The following is a 19,617-nucleotide window of genomic DNA, read 5'->3' on the forward strand; positions in this document are numbered from 1 at the left end:
CAAGTTACGGAGTGCCAGCCCGGAAGAAGTCTGGAGTGATTCCAGGGAGTAGCTAATTACCAAATTTGGCAGTGTGTGTATGTGGGAGGGCTGTTGTGAAAACCGCAGGCTGTGTTTCTTCAATCAAACCCTACAATTACATTCTTATTAAAGAAACATATTTCTCAACTATTGCAGGGTGTTGGGGTGTGTGGGTTTATAATGTGTGTTGTCTTTCCAGGCGTATAGACCATAAACTGACGAGGCAGGACAGCACCAAGTCTCTACTCATTAAGACTGAACAGCTGCTGAGGATCGAGGAGCACGACTTCGCTATGAGACCTGGCTTTGGAGGTGAGAAACACGCATGTCCACCATGCACAGGAAACACAAAAACTAATCCAATCAGTCACTCTCTGTCCCCCTTTAATGATGCGTACGATGGCTGTGCTATGAGAGGATCTGCAGGCCACTGGGTTTCCCTGAACACATCGCTCCCAAACCAACACTGACCCACATTACACTGTGTGTGTGTGTGTGTGTGTGTGTGTGTGTGTGTGTGTGTGTGTGTGTGTGTGTGTGTGTGTGTGTGTGTGTGTGTGTGTGTGTGTGTGTGTGTGTGTGTGTGTGTGTGTGTGTGAGTGTGTGTGTCCTTCATACTACCCAAAGGCCTTCATACTACCCAAACAGGTAATTGACAGTGAGAGAGAGAGTTGACTGGTTAATAAATCTTTAACTTTAATATAGAGATGTTTATTCTGTTGGTTTATGAGTCACTCTGTGTAACAGGAGGAAGCAGAGGCTTAATTAGAAGATGTGGTGTGTGTGTGTGGTTTGTTGAATTGTGAGGGAGGTTCATTTAAAACAATGTTTATTGGGCTGAAAGGCTGCTAGCATTCAGAGAACATCAACATACTTCACACCCATAAAGAAATGATCAATAAAAACACACACATATAATAATCGCACCACCGTTGATGGCTGCCGTTTTACGGGCTCCTAACCAACCGTGCTATTATGTTTATTTATTTGCATTGTTTGTAACTAATTTTGTACATAATGTTGCTTCTACCTTCTCTTATGACTGAAAATAGTTTCTGGTCATCACAACAGCGATTACTCACCTCGAACTGGACTAAGACTTTTTATTTAATGAGTCTGATGTGAAGGATATACTGGTTTGTCAAGACAAGGCCCAAATTCCCGCCATCAGCGTGAAGAAAAGATGGAGAAAAAGGTGGTGGAGTGCCTTGTAAGAATTCGCCGATGAGTAGGTAAACCACCACTACCCTTCGTATTTTTGGCCGACGTGCAATCATTGGAAAACAAACTGGACGATCTACGATTAAGACTATCCTACCAACAGGACATTAAAAACTGTAATATCTTGTGTTTCACGAGACGTGGCCAAACGACGACACGGATAATATAGAGCTGGCTGGCTTCTCCGTGCATCGGCAGGACAGAGCAGCTACGTCTGGTAAGAAGAGGGGAGAGGGTGTGTCTATTTGTCAATAACTGCTGGTGCGCGATGTCTAATATTAAAGAGGTATTGTTCGCCAGAGATAGAATACCTTATTATAAGCTGTAGAACACACTATCTACCAAGAGTGTTATCATCTGTATTTTTCATAGCCGTCTATTTACCATCACAAACCGATGCCAGCACTAAGACTGCACTCAACCAGCTGTATAAAGCCATAAGCAAACAAGAAAATGCTCATCATCCAGAAGCGGCGCTCCTAGTGGCTGGGGACTTTAATTCAGGCAAACTTAAATCCATTTTACCTCATTTCTACCAGCATGTCACATGCAACCAGAGGAAAAAAATACTCTAGACCCTCTTTACTCCACACACAGAGACGCATACAATGCTCTCCCTCACCCTCCATTTGGCAAATCTGACTATAACTCTATCCTCCTGATTCCTGCATACAAGCAAAAACTAAACCAGTAAGTACCAGTGACTCGCGCAATAGGGAAGTGTTCAGATGACGCGAATGCTACACTACAGGACTGTTTTGCTAGCACAGACTGGAATATGTTCCGGGATCCATCCAATGGCATTGAGGAGTTTACTACCTCAGTCACCGGCTTCATCAATAAGTGCATCAATGACGTCGTCACCACATTGACCGTACGTACATTTCCCAACCAGAAGCCATGGATTACAGGCTACATCCGCACCGAGCTAAAGGCTAGAGCTGCCGCTTTAAAGGAGCGGTACACTAATCCGGACGCTTATAAGTGCTCGTCGGATGTGGCAGGGCTTGAAAAATATTACGGACTACAAAGTGAAACCCAGCCGCGAGCTGCCCAGATGAGCTAAATGCCTTTGATGCTCGCTTCGAGGCAAGAAACACTGAAGCATGCATGAGGGTGTTGGTGTTTGTTTCTCTGTTTTGGTGGTTTGGATGAGGAGCTCTGCCAGTCCTGACCAGATGTGTGTGCGTGTGTGTTCTCAGGTGCAGCCATCCCTGTAGGCATTGATGTTCAGGTGGAGAGCATCGACAGCATTTCAGAGGTCAACATGGTATGAGCCTGTGTACCCTTGGTGTTTAATCTATACATGTGTGTGTATAATCAACACACGTGTCTGCGTGTGTTTAATCATGAGTGTGTGTTCTGCTCAGGACTTCACCATGACTCTGTACCTGCGCCACTACTGGAAGGATGAGCGGCTGGCATTTCCATCTCGTAGCAACGTGAGCAGGACATTTGATGGGCGTCTGGTGAAGAAGATGTGGGTTCCTGACGTGTTCTTCGTCCACTCCAAGAGGTCCTTCATCCATGACACCACCATGGAGAACATCATGATCAGGGTCTATCCTGACGGAAGCATACTCTACAGCGTCAGGTAGAGCATCAATGTGTGTGTGTGTGTGTGTGTTACTATATGTAGGTTTACTGTATCTTATCTGTTGGCATATGATTATTATGTGGGTGTTATAGGATCACAGTGACTGCTCTTTGCTCCATGGACTTCAGCAGCTTCCCTCTGGACACACAGAACTGTTCACTGGAACTAGAGAGCTGTGAGTCACACTGACATACACACATCACGCAGCAGCACACATGCACACACACACATACTGTAAATATAAACCTGCATATATAAATATAAACCCTAAATATAAACCTGCACCCACACTAACATTCTGATTGCTGATTGATTGGTTAAACAAATACACACCAAACTCTCTCTCTCCCTCTCTCCATCCCCCTTTCTAGATGCGTATAAGGAGAATGATCTAATGTTGTATTGGAAGAATGGCAACGACTCTCTGAGGACAGATGAGATGGTTCTGTCTCAGTTCTTCATCAAGAAGTTCCACCCTTCCAGTGGGCTGGCCTTCTACAGCAGCACAGGTCTGACTTAAAAATGGCTGTCTAACAATGATCAACGATCAATTCGACAGAGCTTGAAGAATTTTAAAAAGATAATTAGCAAATATTGTGCAATCCCGGTGTGTAAAGCTCTTAGAGACTTACCCAGAAATACTTAAAGCTGTAATCGCTGCCAAAAGTGATTCTAACATGTATTGACTCAGGAGTGTGAATACTTATCTAAATTAGATATGTCTGTATTTAATTTTCAATCAATTTGCAAACATTTCTAAAAACTGGCTTTCGCTTTGTCATTATGGGGTATTGTGTGTAGATCGGTGAGAAAACAAATATATTTATTGCATTTTGAATTCAGGATGTAACACATCAAAATGTGGAATAAGGGTATGTATGTAAGGGATTTAGTCACTTTGTCTCAATCTCTCACCCTGTCCCTTCCTTTCTCTCTTTTTCTCTCCCCTCTCTCACCCCATCACCTATCCCCTCTCTCTCTCTCTCTCTCTCTCTCTCTCTCTCTCTCTCTCTCTCTCTCTCTCTCTCTCTTTCTCTCTCTCTCTCTCTCTCTCTCTCTCTCTCTCTCTCTCTCTCTCTCTCTCTCTCTAGGTTGGTATAACAGGTTGTATATAAACTTCATCCTGAGGAGACATATCTTCTTCTTCATGCTGCAGACATATTTCCCCACCATGCTGATGGTTCTGCTGTCCTGGGTCTCCTTCTGGATTGACAGGAGGGCTGTGCCTGCACGTGTCTCCCTAGGTAAACACAAACACACACACCAGGAAACACACCCCTGAAAACACCTGGCTACACACCCAAGTTCACATGATTATACACACACTCCTCTCCCTTCAGAGCTCTACAGCCCTAACACGCCTGCCGTCCTCTCCGTTTAGAGCTCTACAGCCCTAACATGCCTGCTGTCCTCTCCGTTTAGAGCTCTACAGCCCTAACACGCCTGCTGTCCTCTCCGTTTAGAGCTCTACAGCCCTAACACGTCTGCCGTCCTCTCCCTTCAGGTATCACTACAGTACTGACCATGTCCACCATCATCACTGGTGTGTCCTCCTCTATGCCACAGGTAAGTGACTGAGTGTGTATGTGTGGGTGGGTGAGGAACTAGCGAGTTTTCTTGAGTGTTTAATTCTTACTCTCTCTCTGTGTGTGTGTGTGTGTGTGTGTGTGTGTGTGTGTGTGTGTGTGTGTGTGTGTGTGTGTGTGTGTGTGTGTGTGTGTGTGTGTGTGTGTGTGTGTGTGTGTGTGTGTGTGTGTGTGTGTGTGTGTGTGTGTGTGTGTGTGTGTGTGTGTGTGTGTGTGTGTGTGTGTGTGTGTGTGTGTGTGTGTGTGTGTGTGTGTGTTTTGCAGGTGTCCTATGTGAAGGCAGTGGACATCTACCTGTGGACCAGCTTCCTGTTTGTGTTCCTGTCAGTGATAGAATATGCTGCTGTCAACTACTGCTCTACGCTGGAGGAAATGAGACGACTGAAGAGAGGAAAGGTCAGAGGTCATCCATATTATACCTGGAGCAGAGAGCGCCTGTCCCTGACAGGATATTTGTGGGGAGAGTATTCTCTCTGCACAACACTGCTCTCTAGTGGTTAGATAGAGAAAGGACACCAAGAAATCATCACTTTCAGAAATCATCACAAGTTTCTCGCTAACTTTGTCCCCAGGTTGGAGACGATATTAGTTTATCTCCTAGTCTCCATGGTCTATGTGTATACATCTATAGATACACAGTATATCTATATGGAGATGTTATATATCTGTATGTGTGTCTGTCTGTCCCCCCATTCAGCTCCCAACCTCGTACAACGCCAGCAAAGCCATGGCCTTCGACGGCTGTTTCCATGACAGTGACATTGCGCTGACCCCGTTCCCACGTCTGCCAACCTCCATGACCTCCAACCATCACAGAACTCCACTCCAGAACCCTGAGGACCCCCCCACCGAGGGGACACGTCTCCGCCGACAACGGTCGGTGCAAGAGAACGTGGATCTGCTACTTAGCAACAGCTACTTGATCGACTCGTACTCCCGCATGGCCTTCCCTCTGTCCTACCTCCTATTCAATACCATCTACTGGAGTATGTACTCCTCCTGAGGGACCCTGCTGAGTATAGTGCTGGGACCCTACTGACTATAACTCCTCCTGAGGGACCCTACTGAGTATAGTGCTGGGACCCTACTGACTATAACTCCTTCTGAGGGATGGTCCTACTGAGTACTGGGACCCTACTGAGTATGTACTCCTCCTGAGGGAAGTAAAGGGACCTTACGGAGTATTGGCCACCTAAGGGAGGGACCTTACATGGACTCCTCCTGTGGGAATCTACTGAGGATACTACTGGCACCCTACGGAGTATGGACTCCTACTCAGGGGAACTATATAATACTGGAACCCTACCAAATTCTAAAGGGCACTTTTCTGTGTGTAATCCAATAATAATGTATGTAGCCCTTATTCTGCCCAGACTGAAACAACAAATGCTGGTCACTACCAATTAAGGAATATTAACAGAGGGGAACCTTTACTATAGCTAATTGTTGAGTGATTTGTGATTTTCAGTTTGTTTAAATTCTGTGGTGAATTAATGGTGTATCTTATGTCCTTTATTCACATATCCAGTCATATAAACTCAGCAAAAAAAGAAACGGCCTCTCACTGTCAACTGTGTTTATTTTCAGCAAACTTAACATGTGTAAATATTTGTATGAACATAACAATATTCAACAACTGAGACATAAACTGAACAAGTTCCACAGACATGTGACTAACATAAATTGAATAATGTGTCCCTGAACAAAGGGGAGGTCACAATCAAAAGTAACAGTCAGTATCTGGTGTGGCCACCAGCTGCATTAAGTACTGCAGTGCATCTCCTCCTCATGGACTGCACCATATTTGCCAGTTATTGCTGTGAGATGTTACCCCACTCTTCCACCAAGGCACCTGCAAGTTCCCAGACATTTCTGGGGGGAATGGCCCTAGCCCTCACCCTCTGATCCAACAGGCCCCAGATGTGCTCAATGGAATTGAGATTCGCTGGCCATGGCAGAACACTGACATTCCTGTCTTGCAGGAAATCACGCACAGAACGAGCATTATGGCTGGTGGCGTTGTCATGCTGGAGGGACATGTCAGGATGAGCCTGCAGGAAGGGTACCACATGAGGGAGGAGGATGTCTTCCTTGTAACGCACAGCGTTGAGATTGCCTGCAATGACAACAAGCTCAGTCCGATGATGCTGTGACACACCGCCCCAGACCATGACGGACCGTCCACCTCCAAATCGATCCCATTCCAGAGTACAGGCCTCGGTGCAACGCTCATTCCTTCGACAATAAACGCGACCATCACCCCTGGTGAGACAAAACCGCGACTCGTCAGTGAAGAGCACTATTTACCAGTCCTGTCTGGTCCAGCGGCAGTGGGTTTGTGCCTATAGGCGACGTTGTTGCCAGTGATGTCTGGTGAGGAACTGCCTTACAACAGGCCTACAAGCCCTCAGTCCAGCCTCTCTCAGCCTATTGCGGACAGTCTGAGCACTGATGGAGGGATTGTGCGTTCCTTTTGTAACTCAGGCAGTTGTTGTTGCCATCCTGTACCTGTCCCACAGGTGTGATGTTCAGATGTACCGATCCTGTGCAGGTATTGTTACACGTGGTCTGCCGCTGCGAGGACGATCAGCTGTCCGTCCTGTCTCCCTGTTGCATTGTCTTAGGCGTCTCACAGTACGGACATTGCAATTTATTGCCCTGGCCACATCTGCAGTCCTCATGCCTCCTTTCAGCATGCCTAAGGCACGCTCACGCATATGAGCAGGGACCCTGGGCATCTTTCTTTTGGTGTTTTTCAGAGTCAGTAAAAAGGCTTCTTTAGTGTCCTAAGTTTTCATAACTGTGACCAGCCTAGCGTCTGTAAGCTGTTAGTGTCTTAATGACCGTTCCACAGGTGCATGTTCATTAATTGTTTATGGTTCATTGAACAAGCATGGGAAACATTGTTTAAAACCTTTACAATGAATATCTGTGAAGTTATTTGGATTTTTACGAGTTATCTTTGAAAGACAGGGTCCTGAAAAAGGGACGTTTCCTTTTTTGCTGAGTTTATCATATCCAAGGAGCCTGAAATCTGACATTTTCATTCATCATTCAAATCAGTTGCCATGTAGTTGAGAGATTTTTTTAATAATAATTGGATTTAAACAAAAAATATTAAATGTCTATAATTTGTTGTTAATTACAAATTAGCTATATATACACACTACCAGTCAAAAGTTTTAGAACAACTACTCATTCAAGGATTTGTATTTATATTTTACTATTTTCTACATTGTATAATAATAGTGAATACATCAATACTATGAAATAACATATATCATGTAGTAACCAAAAAAGTTATAAAACAAATCTAAATATATTTTATATTTGAGATTCTACAAATAGCCACCCTTTGACTTGATGACAGCTTTGCAACCTCTTGGCATTCTCTCAACCAGCTACACCCAGAATGCTTTTCCAACAGTCTTGAGGGAGTTCCCACATATGCCGAGCACTTGTTGGCTGCTTTTCCTTCACTCTGCGGGTCCAACTCATCCCAAACCATCTCAATTTGGTTGAGGTCGGGGGACTGTGGAGGCCAGGTCATCTGACACAGCACTCCATCACTCTTCTTCTTGGTTAAATAGCCCTTACACAGCCTGGAAGTGTGTTGGGTCATTGTACTGTTGAAAAACAAATCATAGTCCCACTAAGCCCAAACGAGATGGGATGGCGTATCGCTGTAGAATGCTGTGGTAGCCATGCTGGTTAAGTGTGCCTTGAATTCTAAATAAATCACAGACAGTGTTACCAGCAATGCACCCCCACACCATCACACCTCCTCCTCCATGCTTACGGTGGGAAATACACATATGCTGTTCCCCCTCCCCGCGTCTCACAAAGAAATGACAGTTGGAACCAAAAGAAAACTATTTGGACTCCAGACAAAAGGACAAATTTCCACCGGTCTAATGTCCATTGCTCGTGTTTCTTGGCCCGAGCAAGTTTCTTCTTCTTATTTGTGTATTTTAGTAGTGTTTTCTGTGCAGCAATTCAACCATGAAGGCCTGATTCACACAGTCTCCTCTGAAAAGTTGATGTTGAGATGTGACTGTTGAATTCTGTAAACAATTTATTTTGGCTGCAATTTCTGAAGCTGGTAACTCTAATGAACTTATCCTCTGCAGCAGAGGTAACTCTGGCTCTTCCTTTCCTGTGGTGGTCCTCATGAGAACCAGTTTCATCATAGCGCTTGATGGTTTTTGCGACAGCACTTGAAGAAACTGTCAAAGTTCTTGACATTTTCTGTATTGACTGACCTTCATGTCTTAAAGTAATGATGGACTGTCGTTTGTCTTTGCTTATTTGAGCTGTTCTTGCTATAATATGGACTTGCTATATTACCAAATAGGGCCATCTTCTGTATACCCCCCTACCTTGTCACAACACAACTGATTGGCTCAAACGCGTTAAGAAGGAAAGAAATTCCACAAACAAACTTTTAAGAAGGCACACCTGCTAATTGAAATGCATTCCATGTGACTACCTCATGAAGCTGGTCGAGCGAATGCCAAGAGTGTGCAAAGCTGTCATCAAGTCAAAGGGTGGCTATTTGAAGAATCTCAAATATAAAATATATTTAGATTTGTTTAACACGTTTTTGGTTACTACATGATTCCATATGTGTTATTTAATAGTTTTGATGTCTTCACTATTATTCTACAATGTAGAAAATAGTCTAAATAAATAAAAACCCATGAATGAGAAGTTGTTCTCAAACTTTTGACCGGTAGTGTATATATAATATGTTTTTTTTGTCTCAGTTGTGGTGCCCATGGTTACAGAAAAATGTTGCTAGCTACATTACATCATGTCCTTTTGTTGGAGGTAGACTTGAAGGTCGGCGGTCTGAAAAGCAACACACTGCTAGACTAGCTGTCACGTTCGTCGTAAGGAGGAGACCAAGGCGCAGCGTGATATGAATACATACTCTTTAATTAAACAAAGAAACACGAAACAAACTAACAAAAATAACAAAACGAACGTGAAGCTATAAACAACGAGTGACGCTCTGGACTGGGTACTGTCGCCGGACGCTCTGGACTGGGTACTGTCGCCGGACGGACTGCCGAGGCGCACTGGAGGCCTGGTGCGTGGTGCCGGAACTGGTGGTACAGGGCTGAGGACACGCACCTCAGGGCGAGTGCGAGGAGGGGGAACAGGATACACTGGACCGTGGAGATGCATTGGAGATCCAGAACATAGAGCTAGCTCAATATGTCCTGGCTGGATGCCCATTATAGCCCGGCAAATGCGAGGAGCTGGAATAGAGCGCACCGGGCTAAGAATGCGAGCTGGAGACACCGTGCGCATCTCTGCATAACACGGTGCCTGACCAGTTACACGCTCCCGACGGTAAGAACGAGGAGTTGGCTCAGGTCTCCTACCTGACTCAGCCAATCTCCTCATGTGCCCCCCCCCAAAAATAAAATCTTGGGGCTGCCTCTCTGGCTTCCGTGCTAGCCGTGTACCCTCATATCTTCGCAGTTCCTCTATTCTCCGGTATTTCTCCTCGTAGTATCGCCGTTCCTCCTGCGCTGTTTCCACCTGCTTCCATGGCAAGGTCTTGTCCCCTGCCATTACCTCCTCCCTGGTCCATGTTGTCCTCCACTCATTGATGTCCATGATGTCCACTCCTCTTTATCACGCTGCTTGGTCCTTTTATGGTGGGTTATTCTGTCTCATTCGTTGTAAGGAGGAGACCAAGGCACAGCGTGATATGAATACATACTATTTAATTAAACGAAGAAACACTAAACAAACTAACAAAAATAACAAAACGAACGTGAAGCTATAAACAAAGAGTGCTGAAACAGGCAACTACACATAGACAATAACCCACAAAACCAAAATGGATAATGGCAACCTAAATAGGATCCCCAATCAGAGACAACGATAAACAGCTGCCTCTGATTGGGAACCAATTCAGGCCACCATAGACCTACATATGCCTAGACTACACACACACACCTAGACATACGAAAAACCCTAGACAATACAAAACAATCATACCCACCCTCATCACACCCTGACCTGACCAAAATAATACAGAATACATAGAATACTAAGGTCAGGGCGTGACACTAGCTAACATATGCAGAGGAGATGAAGTTAGCCAGGTGAGTTGCTTTGTGTATGTAGCTACTAATAGCTATCAAAGTAAACTCTTTCAGTAAGTTATTTGGTCAACGACTGTGAAAGCAACAGTTAACTAACACATTGTCACCAAGGCTAACGTTGTGTCGGGAACCTATAAACAAAACTTGTTCACTGGTTTATTTTGTTAGTCATATTGCTAACGTTAGCTAGTTAACTATGTCTAGCTTGATGGATGCTTACCTACCTAGCTAGCTAACTTTGCCAGATATAGCAACGGCCACTGGCACTTGGAACGGACTTCAGTCAGCTAAATTTGGCTAGCTAACGCGTTAGCTGTTTTACTTTGAATGAAAGTGAATCAGGTAATTGAGTCAGGTGGCAACTCACCAATTTACAGCTGGCCAGTTGTCGACATTTTCGAAGTTAAGTTGACTAGCTAGCTAGCTTAAGTTAGGTATGCTCGCTAAAAAAACATCCTAAAATAACTAACTTTATTAGTTAAGCTAAGCTAGTCTAAAATTGACATGAATGCTCCCACAAAGCCAGCTGACTGATCTTTTAAACTCTTGTCTGCCAATGTGGTGCAACAAGCCACATACTGGACAGAGGTGATAGTCAGCTGTCATGGTCTCTCTGGTAAGTTGCTGTCAGATGTCCAGAGTCTGAAGCAGTAGATTGTGTCTGCGTCCTGCACCATGCACATTCTCTTCTCTATCTATAGATGTCTTGCTATATATACACACACACTACATTACCAAAAGTATGTGGACACGTGCTCGTCGAAAAACATGTCATTCCAAAATCATGAGTATCAATATGGAGTTGGTCCCCCCACTTTGCTGCTAGATGTTGGAACATTGCTGCTGGTACTTGCTTCCATTCAACCACAAGAGCATTAGTGATGTTAGGGATGTTGGTTGATTAGGCCTGGCTCGTAGTCTGCGTTCCAATTCATCCCAAAGGTGTTCGATGGTGTTGAGGTCAGGGCTCTGTGCAGGCCAGTCAAGTTCTTCCACACCGACCTCGACAAACCATTTCTGTATGGACCTCGCTTTGTGCACGGGGGCATTGTCATGCTGAAACAGTAAAGGGCCTTTCCCCAAACTGTTGCCACAGAGTTGGAAACACAGAATCATCTAGAATGTCATTGTATGCTGTAGCATTATGATTTCCCTTCACTGGAACTAAGGGGCCTAGCTCGAACCATGAAAAACAGCCCCAGACCATTATTCCTCCTCCACCAAACTTTACATTGGCACTATGTATTGGGCCAGGAAGCCTTCTCCTGGCACCTGCCAAACCCAAATTTGGCCGTCGGACTGCCAGATAGTGAAGTGTGATTCATCACTCCAGAGAACGCGTTTCCACTGCTCCCGAGTGGAAACGCCTCCAACCAACGCTTGACATTGCGTATGGTGATCTTAGGCTTGTGTGCGGCCGCTCGGCTATGGAAACTCATTTCATGAAGCTCCTGACAAACAGTTCTTCTTTTAACATTGCTTCCAGAGGCAGTTTGGAACTCTGTAGTGAGTGTTGCAACCGACGACAGAACTTTTACATGCTACGCGCTTCAGCACTCGGAGGTCCCGTTCTGTGAACTTGTGTGGCCTATCACTTTGCGGCTGAGCCGTTGTTGCTCCTAGATGTTTCCACTTCATAATAACTGAACTTACATTTGACCGGGGCAACTCTAGCAGAGCAGACATTTTTTAGAAAGGGGGCATCCTATGACAGTGCCACGTTGATAGTCACTGAGTTCTTCAGTAAGGCCATTCTACTGCCAATGTTATCTCTATGGAGATTGCATGGCTGTGTGCTCCATGTTATACACCTGTCAGTAATGGGTGTGACTCAAATAGCTAAATCCACTTTTGTGTGTATGTACAGTATATATATATACACATATGCACACACACACACACACACACACACACACACACACACACACACACACACACACACACACACACATAGCTGAAGTCGGAAGTTGACATACACTAGTTTTTCAACCCCTCCACTTCTTGTTAACAAACTATAGTTTTGGCAAGTCGGTTAAGACATCTACTTTGTACATGACACAAGTAATTTTTCCAACAATTGTTTACAGACAGATTATTTCACTGTATCACAATTCCAGTGGGTCAGAAGTTTACATACACAAATTACAGAAAATTATGTCATGGCTTTAGAAGCTTCTCATAATTGACATAATTTGAGTCAATTGGAGGTGTACCTGTGGATGTATTTCAAGGCCTACCTTCAAACTCAGTGCCTCTTTGCTTGACATAGTGGGAAAATCAAAAGAAATCAGCCAAGACCTCAGAAAAATAATTGTAGACCTCCACAAGTCTGGTTCATCCTTGGGAGCAATTTCCAAACGCCTGAAGGTACCACGTTCATCTGAACAAACAATAGTATGCAAGGAAAACCACCGTCGGACCACGCAGCCGTCATACCGCTCAGGAAGGAGATGCATTCTGTCTCCTAGAGATAAACGTACTTTGGTGCGAAAAGTGCAAATCAATCCCAGAACAACAGAAAAGGATCTTGTGTTGATGCTGGAGGAAACAGGTTCAAAAGTATCTATATCACAGTAAAACGAGTCCTATATCGACATAACCTGAAAGGCCGCTCAGCAGGGAAGAAGCCACTGCTCCAAAACCGCAATATAAAAGCCAGACTACGGTTTGCAACTGCACATGGGGACAAAGACCGTACTTTTTGGAGAAATGTCCTCTGGTCTGATGAAACAAAAATATAACTGTTTGGCCATAATGACCACCGTTATGTTTGGAGGAAAAAGGGGAAGGCTTGCAAGCCGAAGTACACCATCCCAACCGTGAAGCATGTGGGGGGCAGCATCATGTTGTGGGGGTGCTTTGCTGCAGGAGGGACTGGTGCACTTCACAAAATAGATGGCATCATGAGGGAGGAAAATTATGTGGACATATTGAAGCAACATCTCAAGACATCAGTCAGGAAGTTAAAGCTTGGTCGCAAATGTGTCTTCCAAATTGACAATGACCACAAGCATACTTCCAAAGTTGTGGCAAAATGGCTTAAGGACAACAAAGTCAAGGTATTGGAGTGACCAGCACAAAGCCCTGACCTCCATCCGATAGAACATTTGTGAGCAGAACCGAAAAAGTGTGTGCGAGGAAGGAGGCCTACAAACCTGACTCAGTTACACCAGCTCTGTCAGGAAGAATGGGACAAAATTCACCCAACTTTTTGTGGGAAGCTTGTGGAAGGCTACTCGAAACGTTTGACCCAAGTTAAACAATTTAAAGGCAATGCTACCAAATAATAATTGATTGTACATAAACCTCTGACCCACTGAGAATGTGATGAAAGAAATAAAAGCTGAAATAAATCATTCTCTCTACTATTATTCTGACATTTCACATTCTTAAAATAAACTGATGATCCTAACTGACCTAAGACAGGGAATTTTTACTTGGATTAAATGTCAGGAATTGTGAAAAACTGAGTTTAATGTATTTGGCTAAGGTGTATGTAAACTTCTGACTTTAACTGTATACACACACATCCGTGTCTATGAATATCCTATCTATACCCAACCAGCTTCCCTGGTGAGCAGCAGCACCCATCGCTGAGAGGAGTCCAGACATCACATGACGTCAGATCAGTAGTTGGCCGTCCCAGCTAAGCCTCAGGTGCTGCTAACGCGGGAGACATGGTCACATGACCTCGGCCCGGAGCATCAACACCTGGTACCACAGCTCTCTGCTCACACGGGTCTGGTAGAGTAGATAACTCCTGGCCCTACATGTTTTCTCAGCTATGTGACCTGACCAATCAAACCTAGTACCTAAGTAGAACCCAGAGTTTTTGTCAGGAAAACCTACTAGCTCTAATCATTAGATACAAGTCACACACTGCGGATAGCCACAAGGAGGAATGTGCAGTTGTTCGTAACTTGTAACACCCATAACTATTTTATCCCTCCTGCTGCTCAGAGCTTCAGTTGGTATTTAGCCATAGAGTCACAGTCTAGGCATGCCTTCTGTAGTGGCCTTGCAGGGAGAGAGAGAGAGATGGTAAGCGAGTGAGTCAGTCAAATAGGGAAGAGTCAGAGAAAACAAGAGAAACAGAGGTCAAGAGGGGATAGAGTAAGTAAAGAGGGAGAGATAGAAAAAGGGGGATGGCTTCCTCTATACTCTTGCATTGGTGCTCTTCTGGCCATGTGCCAGAATACTAATCCTATTCAAACTATAACGACCCACACACACACACACACACACACACACACACACACAAACACACACACACACACACACACACACACACACACACACACACACACACAGGGAGGCTTTCTTGAGTGGCAGGGCCATGTGAGCTCCTAAACATGTGCTATTCTGGGCAGGGGAGGAGTAAAGCAGAGAGGAGGGGAAAGCAAGGGTTAGTTTGGGGTCTTTTCTTTTTGTGTGTGAGAAGGGTGAGTGAGAGGAACTGTGTCTGAGTGTTGGTGAAGTGCTGCTTTGCTGTTTTAGAAGCTGGTAGCGTAGTGAAAATGGGGTGCTGCTGCAGTAAGGAGCTGAGCCCAGGCCTGCTAAGTGAGAGGACCAGGCTGCTTCAGGCATCAAGCCCAGAGGCGCTGGGGATCAAGAACCAGGACAGACTACACACTAATGCTTTGGCTCAACATGTGTCTGACCAACTGGCTCAACACACGTGTGTACCGGACGGACCGGCCAAATGGAAACTTCAGGAACAGGAGAAGAAGAACAATGTCATCCCGGACAACGTGTCGACAGGCCCCAAGGCGAGGCATAGCAGTGTCCGTGGCATGCGGAGTGGGGGGCTACTCACTCCGCAACACTCACACGAGGAGGAACTGGCTATTATTAACGCCTCCACAGGCCCCAGCATGGTCACACAGACAAACACGGACACACACACACACATGGACTCGACGGAGGCAGGCGTGCCACACACACACGCTGCCAAGGCCAGCTGTGGGAATGTTCCATATTTGGAGGGGAGTGTGAAGAGCCCATTAAAACAGAAGATAGCAGAGAACACTATGGATAATTCCGTTAGACAAAGGATACAGAGCACCATGGAGAACCCACCCAAACAGAAGATGGAGAAGACAATGGAGAACCTAGCGAGACAGATAGAGAATACCATTCAGAACCCAGACAGACAGAGGATAGAGAAGACCATTGAGGTCCCAGAAAGACAGAGGATAGAGAACACTGTGGAGAGCCCAGTGAGACAGAGGATAGCGAAGAACGCCCTGCTCAGGTCTACCTGGTTCAACCAGACCCCGGAGCCCGGCCAGGAAGAGACAGAGGGCTGGAGGACCCCCCTGGTCGGAACATCCCCAACCCACCAGCTGTATGATATCAGAGCTGGGGGGGATTCCACTAGAGTAGGACCAGAGGAAGATGAGGAGGAAGACTGTGTCATCAGGGCAACCCTGGGGCGGGGTTTCAGGGCCAGAGCTCAGAGCTTCTACAGCATCTGTTCCATCGATGCTGACGACCTAGACACTGACCAATCCAACACAGAGGAACATACAGCCTTCATCCAATCACACACAGCGGAACCTACAGCAATCGAATCACACATAGCCAAAACTACATCCTCTATTCAATCCCACGTAGCCGAACATACAGCTTCTATCCAGTCACACATAGCCGAACCTACAGCTTTCCAATCACATTCAGAGGAACATACAGCCTCTATCCAATCACACACAGAAAAACTTAAAGCCAATGACCAATCACACAGAGTGGAACCTACAGCCTTTGACAAATCCCACGGTGAGCCCCCCGAGGCACCCGTTCTGCCGGACCTTCTCTGGAGAAGCTATGAGGACCCTCAGACTTCACAACAGGACAGCTCCATCGCCCCCGGAGACATTACAGATCCCGACATACTTGAGCTGACATCACGCCAGGAGAAGAGTGTGTGTGTGAAGGACGAGAATGTGTGTGTTAAGAAGACAGGTATTTTGTCCACAGTGAAGACTGTTGATAGCAGCCAGGAAGGAGAAAACAAAAAGAGGCATTTGAACCTCCATGATACTCATAACAATATTCCCACCCCCACATACCCCTGGCCTCCTAACCCTACCATTACAGAGGAGCAACTCACACACAGCCCCAGCCTTAGCTCTAGTCCTAGCCCCAAATCCAGCCCCCTGCTTGGGGCAGTGGATGGGGCCACATGTGTAGAGGAGATGGAGGGGATTGAGGTATACCAAGCTGTCTCAGTGAGGATGATCAGTGAGTGGCTGAAAGGAGAGACAGAGGAGGAGGAGGAGGAGGAGACCATACTCAGCAGCACAGTGGAAACCACACTAACAGAGGTATCACCAGTCTCCACACTCTCCTCACTATCCACAGTCTATCCAGTCTTTGCAGTGTCTCTACCCATGGACTTTCCTGTCCACTCATTCAAATCTGACCTTAGACCAGTGGATATGGAACATGAAGTTGGAACAAAACCTGATCAGTATAATACTACTTCTGACAGCAACGCCAAGCCTGATCAAAACACAACTCATGTGTATGCTGGGAGACCTGATAGGGATGATGTAAAACCTACTGGAAATAACAGAAGCCCTGTTGATGACTCAGAGCTCACTGATTGGCCAGTCCAGGCTGAGGATATAGTGGGAAGGTCTGCAGCAACACAGAAGGAGCCGGAAACCAGTGTGGAACAGAAACACTGGCAGGAAATGGCTGCCATCACCAGTCACCCCACAAGAGAGAGCAGCTATCCTCAGAATTGTAGAGAGGACAGAGAGAGCAGAAATCTTTCTCAGGGTTGTGAGGACATAGAGAGCGGCCATCTCTCTGAGGAAAGAGGAGGCTCTACTCCTGTCTCTCAGGACCTGCCTAGCGGGGACACTTACTTACAGCCCTGTCCTTCATCCTCCTCTTCCCATTTCCTTTCAATAGGTTCAGAATGGAGAGATGGGAGGTTGAGTTCAGAGGGAGGAACTGAACCCACTGACTGCAGAAACCTGTCTGAGAAGAACACAGAGGACGGAACACCCGCGGAGGACGGAACACCCGCAGAGGACGGAACACATGCGGAGGAAGGAACACCCGCGGAGGACGGAACACACGCGGAGGACGGAACGCACACGAAGGACGGAACACACGCGGAGGACGGAACGCACACGGACAAAAGGGCAGAGATACACACTGAGAATAGAATATCCCTCCTAGAGGATTGTGCTGCAACAGACAGTAGCGTGTGTAGTATAGGAACACAGTCTGACAGTAGTTTTGGGACACTACCTGAGGACACTGAGTGTAGTAATATAGCAACAAATGACAGTATGTTTGTCACCCCTGTTTTCCCCCCTGTGACATTTGGATTCAGCCCATTTGATGAACCCCTGAAGTTTGTTTCCCACGGCGATGACTGCTCAGATGTGGACTACCCTGTAGACGATGCAACGACGGCAGATTCCTATTTGTTGGCGGGAGTGCTGGGAGTGGAGCCTGATCAGATTGACGTTTACGCCTCGACCCCCTCTTACCAGATACAGATCCTGGGTCAGGGGTCACTGGCTGTCACCACGGACATGGACACCGTGGGGGTGAGAGGACAGGTCGAGGAAGGCGGCATGAAAGACATGGTGTCAGAACTGCTGGGAGAGGAAGGGGACCCCACCCTCTCTGGCCTCTACCCCTCTCCCTGGACGCATTTAGGGCCAGGGCTGGTAGAGGAAGAGGTCTGTGGAGGATGGGCCCAGGGGCTGGCCCAGGGTATGGTGCCCAGCCAGGGTGAGGGTGAGGAGGGCTGCGAGGAGGAGCAGCCCCCTAGCTCCATGGCCCTGCTGGGAGTCTACCCCACCTACAGCACTCTTCTGCCTCAGGACTCTTGTCTCTGGGAATGGCACCATCAGTACCAGCCTGTGAGTACTTCAGCGGTGTGTGTGTACTGTAGGGTTGAGAAAACACACGTACAGTGCATTCGGAAAGTATTCAGACCCCTTCACCTTTTCCACATGTTGTTACTTTACAGCCTCATTCTAAAATTGATTAAAAACATGTTTTCCCCTCATCAATCTACACACAATACCCCATAATGACAAAGCAGAAACAGTTTTTTTGAAATGTTTGCAAATGTATAAAAAAATATGAAATATCACATTTACTTAAGTATTCAGACCCTTTACTCAGTACATTGTTGAAACACCTTTGCCAGTGATTACAGCCTCAAGTCTTCTTGGGTATGATGCTACAAGCTTGGCACATCTGTATTTCTCAAGCTCTGTCAGGTTGGATGTGGAGTGTCGCTGCACAGCTATTTTCAGGTCTCTTCAGAGATGTTCAATCGGGTTCAATTCCGGGCTCTGGCTGGACAACTCAAGGACATTCACAGACTTGTCCCGAAGCCACTGTTGCTTTGTCTTGGCTGTGTGCTTAGGGGTCGTTGTCTTGTTGGAAGGTGAACGTTCAGCCCAGTCTGAGGTCCTGAGCGCTCTGGAGCAGGGATTCATCAAGGATCTCTCTGTACTTTGCTCCGTTCATCTTTCCTTTGTTGCTGACTAGTTTCCCAGTCCCTGCCTCCAAAAAACATACTTACAGCATGATGCTGCCACCACCATGCTTCACCATAGGGATGGTGCCAGGTTTCCTCCAAACGTGATGCTTGGCAATCAGGCCAAATAGTTCAATCTTGGTTTCATCAGACCAGAGACTCTTGTTTCTCATGGTCTGATAGTCCTTTAGGTGCCTTTTGGCAAACTCCAAAAAAGCTGTCATGTGCCTGTTACTGAGGAGTGGCTTCCGTCTGGCTACTCTACCATAAAGGCCTGCTTGGTAGAGTGCTGCATAGATGGTTGTCCTTCTGGAAGTTTCTCCTATCTCCACAGAGGAGCTCTGTCAGAGTGACCATCGGGTTCTTGGTCACCTCCCTGACCAAGGGCCTTCTCCCACCATTGCTCAGTTTGGCCGGGCGGCCAGCTCTAGGGAGAGTCTTGATGGTTCCAAACTTCTTCCATTTAAGAATGATGGAGGCCACTGTGTTCTTGGGGACCTTCAATGCTGCAGACATTTTTTTGGTACCCTTCCCTAGATCTGTGCCTCGACACAA

The 19,617-nt window shown here is 46.2% G+C and overlaps 2 protein-coding genes across 3 annotated transcripts in view; both read left to right on the forward strand.

The window, feature by feature from the left end:
* The first annotated feature begins 299 nt into the window (after positions 1 to 299).
* LOC129823379 (gamma-aminobutyric acid receptor subunit rho-3-like) lies at positions 300 to 5,841 on the forward strand. Its single transcript, XM_055882298.1, has 10 exons — positions 300 to 333; positions 2,445 to 2,512; positions 2,613 to 2,836; positions 2,932 to 3,014; positions 3,211 to 3,348; positions 3,931 to 4,083; positions 4,344 to 4,405; positions 4,690 to 4,821; positions 5,123 to 5,199; positions 5,242 to 5,841. The coding sequence occupies exons 1-10, from the start codon at positions 315 to 317 to the stop codon at positions 5,426 to 5,428; spliced, it is 1,143 nt and encodes a 380-aa protein (XP_055738273.1). The 5' UTR covers positions 300 to 314; the 3' UTR covers positions 5,429 to 5,841.
* Positions 5,842 to 14,986: 9,145 nt separating this feature from the next.
* The window catches only part of LOC129823203 (uncharacterized), a 28,092-nt gene continuing 23,461 nt past the window's right edge, over positions 14,987 to 19,617 (forward strand). For both annotated transcript variants that reach the window (XM_055882053.1, XM_055882054.1), the window contains exon 1: positions 14,987 to 18,433. In XM_055882053.1, coding sequence (XP_055738028.1) covers positions 15,065 to 18,433 — 3,369 coding nt within the window. In that variant the 5' untranslated portion in view covers positions 14,987 to 15,064. The remainder of the gene's footprint in view (positions 18,434 to 19,617) is intronic.

This window comes from Salvelinus fontinalis, chromosome 25, assembly GCF_029448725.1.
Source record: "Salvelinus fontinalis isolate EN_2023a chromosome 25, ASM2944872v1, whole genome shotgun sequence".
In the NCBI taxonomy this organism is placed as follows: Eukaryota; Metazoa; Chordata; class Actinopteri; order Salmoniformes; family Salmonidae; genus Salvelinus; species Salvelinus fontinalis.

Excerpts from the sequence above, each read along its gene's own strand:
- LOC129823379 (XM_055882298.1), top strand. Across the intron at positions 4,406-4,689 it reads TGTCCTCCTCTATGCCACAG|GTGTCCTATGTGAAGGCAGT; the intron begins GTAAGTGACTGA and ends TGTGTTTTGCAG. Across the intron at positions 4,822-5,122 it reads GACGACTGAAGAGAGGAAAG|CTCCCAACCTCGTACAACGC; the intron begins GTCAGAGGTCAT and ends CCCCCCATTCAG.